The sequence below is a fragment of the Chiloscyllium plagiosum genome, unplaced genomic scaffold (genome assembly GCF_037043375.1).
Source record: "Chiloscyllium plagiosum isolate Xiang-an unplaced genomic scaffold, Cpla_swu_hap1 HiC_scaffold_28, whole genome shotgun sequence".
In the NCBI taxonomy this organism is placed as follows: domain Eukaryota; kingdom Metazoa; phylum Chordata; class Chondrichthyes; order Orectolobiformes; family Hemiscylliidae; genus Chiloscyllium; species Chiloscyllium plagiosum.
The window spans coordinates 4,333,129-4,341,852 of NW_028270166.1; the positions used below are offsets into that span (position 1 = coordinate 4,333,129).

An 8,724-nucleotide genomic window follows, 5' to 3' on the forward strand; every position below is an offset into this window, starting at 1 on the left:
AATGCTTGTCATTTGCATTTATTTCAGATTTTACTGAATTCCAATTTCACCATCTGCTGGTGGGGGGGGGGGGGGGGTGCGTGGATTTGAACATTAACTTAACCTCATGGATTGCTGGATCAATGGTGCTGGAAGAGCACAGCAGTTCAGGCAGCATCGAGGAGCTTCAGCAAAATCAACGTTTCGGGCAAAAGCCTTGATGAAGAGCTTTTGCCCGAAACGTCGATTTTGCTGAAGCTCCTTGATGCTGCCTGAACTGCTGTGCTCTTCCAGCACCATTGATCCAGAATCTGGTTTCCAGCATCTGCAGTCATTGTTTTTACCTCATGGATTGCTTGTCCAGTGATATGAACTTCAGCCCTTCTGACATTCTGCGGTCGTGAAAGGCACTATATCAATGTAAGTTTCCTCTCTTATGTGCCTGACATTAACTGTAGCTGAATTGGCAGGAAGGAGCTGACAGATGGGTGTGAGTTCTGCAAGAGTACATTCTGATATTTTCTTGGTCAAATTAACCCACCAGGTCTTTGGGACTAATGCTCCATTGCTCTTCTCCCCCCTCCCCCAGAATTGGAGTGTTCACCTGATGGTTGATACTGTCAGTCTGTCAATCTTCCGATTCAACTCAGCAATAACAACAAGTAACTCTGTGATCTGCTCCTCATAGTGGAGAACAGCTAATGCCTCTTCCTCTGGTGGTGTCTCCGTCTTCACATCCAACAGACAGTCTGGACTCTGCACCAACAGAAAGAAACAATATTCACACCATCGTACAGCAGTGGGCAGTGAGGCTTTGCGTGTGGGTATGTGAGCGGTCCATGTGTGACCAGTCCGTGTGTGACCAGTCCATGTGTGACCAGTTCATATATGACCAGTCAGTGTGACCAGTCTGTGTGTGACCAGTTCATATATGACCAGTCAGTGTGTGACCAGTCTGTGTGTGACCAGTTCATGTATGACCAGTCAGTGTGACCAGTCTGTGTGTGACCAGTTCATGTGTGGCCTATCCATCCATTACATAATAAAAGACTGTCCTTATGTACCTTGAAGGTAGAAGACAGAGGGTGGTGGTGGAGGGTTGTTTTTCAGACTGGAGGCCTGTGACCAGTGGTGTGCCACAAGGATTGGTGCTGGGTCCACTGCGTTTTGTCATTTATATAAATGATTTGGATATAAATATAGGAGGTATAGTTAGTAAGTTTGCAAATGACACCAAAATTGGAGGTGTAGTGGACAGCTAAGAAGGTTACCACAGATTACAATGGGATCTTGACCAGATGGGCCAATAGGCTGAGAAGTGGCAGATGGAGTTTAATTTAGAAAAATGCAAGGAGCTGCATTTTGGAAAGGCAAATCAAAGCAGGACTTATACACTTAATGGTAAGGTCCTGGGAGTGTTGCTGAACAAACAGATCTTGGAGTACAGGTTCATAGCTCTTTGAAGGTAGAGTCGCAGGTAGATAGGATAGTGAAGAAGGCGTTTGGTATGCTTTCCTTTACTGTTCAGAGTATTGAGTACAGGAGTTGGGACGTCATGTTGCGACTATACAGGACATTGGTTAGGCCATTATTGTGTGCAATTCTGGTCTCCTTCCTATCAGAACGATGTTGTGAAACTTGAAAGGGTTCAGAAAAGATTTACAAGGACGTTGCCAGGGTTGGAGGTTTTGAGCTATAGGGAGAGGTTGAATAGACTGGGGCTGTTTTCCCTGGAGTGTCGGAGGCTGAGGGGTGACCTTATAGAGGCTTATAAAGTCATGAGGGTCATGGATAGGATAAATAGACAAAGTCATTTCCCTGGGGTGGGGGAGTCCAGACTAGAGGGCATAGGTTTAGGGGAAAGATTTAAAAGGGACCTAAGGGGCAATGTTCTCATATCGAGGGTGGTACGTGTATGGAATAAGTTGCCAGAGGAAATGGTGGAGGCTGGTACAATTGCAACATTTAAAATGCATCTGGATGGGTATATGAATAGGAACGATTTGGAGGATATCAGCCAAATGTTAACAAATGGGACGAGATTAGGTTGGGATATCTGGTCGGCATGGATGAGTTGGACTGAATGGTCTGTTTCCATTGCTGTACATCTCTATGACTCTATGGGCTGTATGTTGAAAATCACCACGTTGTAAAAGGACTAAAACAACAAGTTGTTATGATGGCTGTTAAGTGTCAAGTGATTTTTGAGATTCAGAATTACTTCAAGTCTCCAGAAAATTCTAAATTGAATGAGCCTTGTTGGGGTGCCCTCCAATGACTGATGATATTATGATGAAACTGTCTACTACCTCTGGACTTACCATCATTCAAAATCAATGCCTTATTGACTTGCTGTCTCTGAATGTGAATTGTGACAAACAGAGTTGTACAGAAACCAACTCACCATTAAGTATAACTACCTACGTTCCAACTTTGCATCATTTATCTAGAGAAAGGAACTATGGTCACAAATCCAAATCTGCATTTTACAAGCTCCAAGACCAAAGAGAAACTAGCTAGTGTTGAAATGAACTGGATAGAGGAGCCCAGCCTGGAGCATACTCTCTCTCTCTCTTTCCAACTTGTAATGATGCTGTCACTTTAAGAGGTGATTTTGTCCTGTTTTTTGTAGAGAGATTGAAAAGTTAAGATATGGAGCTGTCTCTGAGAAAGTAAACAATTTGTGGGGCCTTGGGGTTTATTTGAAAAGCTGGAACAATGGAAGCAGCCTGGGTGTGGCCAGCTCTCACAGAGCAGGCTTTCTCCCTTTATCTTGGTTTTCAGTGTTGGTTTTAAGCAGAAGCCTTTGAGAACTCAAAAGCATTGAAAGCTTCTCTGACTGTCTCCTGGCTGATAATTTCCCTGATTTTTCTCTTGATGTATTTTTATCCTGAATTGGAGAACTGCTTGTGAGAATCTGTGTCTGAATTTGTCTTTTGCCAAGGGGTGTGCTTATGGGATGTTACTGTATTGGAACAGTTAATTAGTAATAGTTACTGTGTCTAATATCTGGTTAAGTTTACCAATAGTTAAGTTATTCTAAATTCCTCTTTCATTATTATTTTAACTGTAGTTTTATAATCATAGAGATGTACAGCAAGGAAACAGACCCTTCGGTCCACTCATCCATGCCGACCAGATATCCTGAATAAATCTAGTCCCATTTGCCAGCACTTGGCCCATATCCCTCTAAACCCTTCCTACTCATATACCCATCCAGATGCCTTTTAAATATTGTAATTGTACCAGCCTCCACTGCTTCCTCTGGCAGCTCAGTCCATACATGCACCACTTTCTGTGTGAAAAAATTATTCCTTAGGTCCCTTTTAAACGTTTCCCCTTTCACTCCAAACCTATGACCTCTAGTTTTGGACTCCCCACCCCAGGGAAAAGGCCTTATCTATTTATCCTATCCATGTCCCTCATACGCTGTTGGGACAGCAGAGTGGCTCAGTGGTTAACACTGCTGCCTCATAGCACCAGGGACCTGGGTTTGATTCCCGTGTTGGGCCACTGTCCATGTGGAGTTTGCACATCCCTCCTGTGCCTGTGTAGATTTCCTCCGGGTGCTCCAGTTTCCTCCAACAATCCAAAGATGTGCAAGTCAGGTGAATTGGCCGTACTAAATTGCCCATAGTGTTAGGTGCATTGGTCTGGGTGGGTAACTCTTCAGAGGGTTGGTGTGGACTTGGTGGGCCTAATGGCCTGTATCCACACTCTAGATAATCTATAAAGGCAATTAGATTTTATAAATCCCTATAAGGTTACCCCTCAGCCTCCGACACCCCAGGGAAAACACCCCCAGCTTATTCAGCCTCTCCCCGTAGCTCAAACCCTCCAACCCTGGCAATATCCTTGTAAATCTTTTTTGAACACTTTCAAGTTTCACAACATCCTTCCTGTAGCAGGGAGACCAGAATTGCACACAATATTCTAAAAGTGACTGAGCCAATGTCCTGTACAGTCGCAACATGGCCTCCTAACTCCTGTACTCAATACTCTGACCAATAAAGGAAAACATATCAAACGCCTTCTTCACTATCCTATTTACCTGCGACTCCACTTTCAAGGAGCTATGAACCTGCACTCCAAGGTCTCTTGTCTAAATAAATTGTGTTTTGCTTAACATTGAGTAGTTTGACCAGCTGCTTCTCATCTGGAACATGGCATTTCACATCTACCTTTAAAATACGAAAACTTGCGGGTCTAGACTACCTTCTTAAAATATATTGAGGCGGTCTGGTCTATTTTACAAGCTCGAGCCCTGTCTGCATTGTGACTGTCCATACGTGGCACTGGCAGATATTTTTAAATAACTTCGCCCAACAGCGATAGTCTCCAACAGTACAGATATAGTGCGAGAATTATCTCAACACTAATCCAGAAGGACCACTGAGCTTGGCCTGGATCCACAAAATCATCAACCTTTGAAAATCATGTCAGTTATGTCCGATTTAGAGTCATAGAGCTATACAGCACAGAAACAGACCATTTGGTCTAACTCGTCCATGTCGACCAGATATCCTAAATTAATCTAGTCCCATTTGCCAGCACTTGGCCCATAATCCCTCTAAACCTTCCTATTCATATACCCATCCAGATGCCTTTTAAATGTTGTAATTGTACCAGCCTCCACCACTTCCTCTGGCAGCTCATTCCATACACGTATCACCCACTCCGTGAAAGTGTTGCCCCTTTGGTCCCTTTTAAATTTTTCCCCTCTCACCTTAAACCTATGCCCTTTAGTTCTGGACACCCCCACCCCAAGGAAAAGACTTTGTCTATTTACCCTATCCATGACCCTCATGATTTTATAAACCTCTATAAGGTCTTGGATTTTGAAATATCATTTAATCTATCATTCCCCATTGTCACTTATTTTTCTGTGTTTGAGCTTGGCAAATGTGTGTAAGTGAGTATATTGGAGCATTTAAAAATTATTTTTACTTACACCGCGTTAAGTACAAAAAAAGCTTCTTTTAAAACACAAGGAAACTTGTTTGAGTAACATTTAGCACTTAAATCGTCAAACATTCAGTGAATTGGTGAGTGCATCCATTTTACAGTAACCTATTAGAGCTCATGGTAATGTCTTATTCTCTAGGCCAGGTTTCACCGGTTCCAGAGGTGTTGACGAACACATCTTAATAGATTGTTTAAAAGTATTAACAACCCGATCTGGTCAAACACAGAGTGGGAAGGGAGCGGAGGTATTCCACTACTCCTCACTGATTGTAACAAATTAAATCTGTAACCTCCTGGTCACTGACACCTTATTAACTCTTCCCTAGCTCCCCATAGATCCAAGGAGAAGACAATAAATTTACACTGTCACTAAGTAAACCGGTGATCTATTCCCATTGCTGTTTGTGGGATCTTGCTTTACGCAAACTTTAATTCTCTTGTGGAACATGGACATTGCTGCCTGGGCCCAGCATTTATTGCCCTGTCCCTAGTTGCCCCTTGAGAAGGTGGTGGTGAGCTGCCTTCTTGAACCGCTGCAGTCTCTGCTGTGATTTCTATGTCACAACACTTTTAAAAAGTTCTTTATCAGCTGGAGAGCACATCTGGACTTCCTCAGGTGCTATAGAAATGCAGATCCCTTACTTTTAGTTTTCTTTTACCATTTAACAGAAGGCTCTCATCAAATCCTGGCAACATTTTTATTAAATCCCCTCCTCACCTTCTCTGATGTAAGGAGATCAATCTCAGCCTGTCCAGTCTCTCCATGTCACTCAAATTTCTCATCCCTGGAAACAGTCCAGTGTTCAAACTCTTGCGGGAATGAAGATTGTATTGTGGGGAGTCCACCATCCCAGCTCTGATTGGACCCACACTCTGTGGGTGTGTATGGACACAGCCACAGTGAAATGTTAAGATTCTATAAATCCGGGCTAAAACCTCACTTTCAGGGCTAACCAACCCTCACACACAGCAACAGATCCCAATGACTTAGGGATTTGTTCGCTGATTTATTGAAGAGATCCCCAGATCTGAGCGATAGATTGCGCGATATCTGCCGGATTGTACCTCCATTGTGAGTGGTAACTGCACCTACGATGGTCCAGTTCCTCCTGCTGAGCCTTCCGCTGGGAGGTCCAGTGGCGAAGGGTAAAGGTTAGGTTAGAATTTGGTCACCTCTCGCTATTCCTGCTCCTTTACCTTCACTGACTCTAGGGTCGCTCAACCAAAAGTGTTTTTTTTGGGACTTGGCAAACACAATCCATGGAAGCAGCCAACTTGGAGATTTCCTGTCTCAGCAAAACTCAGAGTCGCCCTTCCTCTGTTGCAAGTCAACATCCTTTGAATTTGAATTTCCTCTTTCAGGTCAAAAGGTAGGCTGTCACTTTGTCAGAAACACAAAGGTCTGGAAACAGGCCACTCAACCCATCAACTTGCTGCTTGTGTTAATGTTCCCTATGAGCCTCCTCCCAGTCCCCTACACCCTGTGCTACCAACATATTTTTCAAGTCTTTGTCCCCTTACATGGCTAGATTTCTCTTAAATATATTGATATTGATTTGAATTGATCAAGGTTTACCATGAGACCATTCCTGGAGCCATCGAAAGTGCAAGGTATCTCGGTACCTTGAGACAGAACTGGAAAAATAATGAAATAAGTTTTTAAAAAATTTCTTTTTCATATAAAAGTAGAAAAACAAAGAAGTTTAAAAAAATGAAACATTACAGTTCTTTCTTAAACCATGGGACTGCAGACGCTGGGCTTCAGCTCCCTCTGCTGCCACACCCAATCACTCCCCCCCACCACCCCCCAGACCCTGGCCTCCCTGCGCCAGACACACACCTTCCCCCCTCCCTCCGCACTGGGCTAAGTCCCGCTTAGGCTCAATGGCCCCTTTGCTGCTGATCAATACCAGGTTTCACGACCGCTCGCAGCACTGACCACTGCTTTACCACCGACAGCCACCTCAATACAGGCATAGAGTCCTAGAGATGTGCAGCACGGAAACAGACCTTTCGGCCCAACTCGTCCATGCTGACCAGATATCCCAACCCAACCTAGTCCCATTTGCCAGCACTTGCCCCATATCCCTCTCAACCCCTCCTCTATTCATATACCCATCCAGAACCCTTTTAAATGCTGTAATTGTACCAGCCGCCACCACTTCCTCTGGCAGTTCGTTCCATACACGCACACTCTGCGTGAAAAAGTTGCACCTAAGATTTCTTTTAAATCTTTCCCCTCTCACTTTAAACGTATTCCCTCTAGTTCTGGACCTCTCCACCCCAGGGAAAAGAGTTTGTCGATCCACCCTATCCATGATTTTATAAACCTCTATAGGGTCACCCCTCAGCCTCTGAAGCTCCAGGGGAAAAAGCCCCACTCTTTAGCTGAAACCCTCAACCCTGGCCACATCCTTGTAAATCTTTTCTGAACCCTTTGACGTTTAGAAACCTCCTTCCTATAGCAGGGAGACCAGAATTGAACACAGTATGCCAAACGTGATCTAACCAATGAGTTGCTTCCTGTGGGGGAGAGAGTCCCACATTCTAAACACTCTCTGCATAAAGAATTTTCTGAAGAATTCCTTGATGATTTATTTGTACATTACTGATGTCTTGTTCTGGTCTCCACCACAAGCAGAAACATTTTTGCTAAAAATATTGTGCTGAATTTTAAAAGCCTCTAGCAGGTTAACCCTTCAGCTCTCTCCTCGAAATAAAGGCTCTAACCCATTCAGCCTTTCTCAGTGGGAATTACCTCTCAGCACTCCAATGATCATTCCTGTGATTCCACAATTTCACAGCATTTACTGAATAATCCTGAGGGTTCGCTACGAATCACTTTGGGATGATCAGTCAGGCTCACAAGGTTTTCCTGACTTGGTAGAAGTTACATATAGTCATATAGAAGGACCTACCCTAATCAGGAAATAGAAACAATAGACAATAGGTCCAGGAGTAGGCCATTCAGCCCTTCGAGCCAGCACCACCATTCATTATGATCATAGCTGATCATCCTCAATCAGTATCCTTATCCCCATAACCCTTGATTCCACTATCCTTAAGAGCTCTAGCCATCTCTTTCTTGAAGGTATCCAGAGTCTTGGCCTCCACTGCCTTCTGGGGCAGAGCATTCCATACACCCACCACTCCGCTGGATGAAGATGTTTCTCCTCAACTCTGTTCTAAATGGCCTACCCCTTATTTTTAAACTGTGTCCTTTGGTCCTGGACTCACCCATCAGCAGAAACATGCTTCCTGCCTCCAGAGTGTCATAATCCATTCATAATTTTATACATCGCCAGCTATTGTATATTTTGGAAATTAAAGCATAAGGGGCCTAATTCCCTGATGCATTTCCATGGCGATGCCTTGACCAATCTGTGTAAACTTGACTAACAGTCAGCCTCTTTTGTCATTGCCAAATAAATTGGAATTGGGCATTTTTGCATCTGTCCTGATGAGTACAAAAGGAAAAACTTCAACAGTATGTCTCTTTTTGCAGCAACGAGTTCTGGATGAAATGACTATTCTTTCTTTCTAGAAAGGAGGTGGAAGTCTGTAGCTGAAATGACATGCACTATTTAATTGACTGGTGAACAATGTAAACGCCTCATGTTCTACAACCATTTGTATTTATACAGCACTTTTTAAGGTGCTAAAGTCCTGAGGTGCTTCACAGTGCCATTACCAGACAGAATTTAGCACAAGTGTCTAGATTAGAATGGCGCTAGAAAAGCACAGCAGGCTAGGCAGCATCTGAGGAGCAGGAAAATCGAC

The 8,724-nt window shown here is 43.7% G+C and overlaps 1 protein-coding gene across 1 annotated transcript in view; it reads right to left on the reverse strand.

Annotated features, from left to right (window-relative positions):
• Window positions 1-6,177, reverse strand: part of LOC122546932 (colorectal mutant cancer protein-like) — a 34,286-nt gene extending 28,109 nt beyond the window's left edge. The window contains exons 1-2 of the mRNA XM_087975913.1: window positions 6,010-6,177; window positions 584-735 (exon numbers count right to left, since the gene is read on the reverse strand). Coding sequence (XP_087832039.1) covers window positions 584-735; window positions 6,010-6,015 — 158 coding nt within the window. The 5' untranslated portion in view covers window positions 6,016-6,177. The remainder of the gene's footprint in view (window positions 1-583; window positions 736-6,009) is intronic.
• Window positions 6,178-8,724: the final 2,547 nt, after the last annotated feature.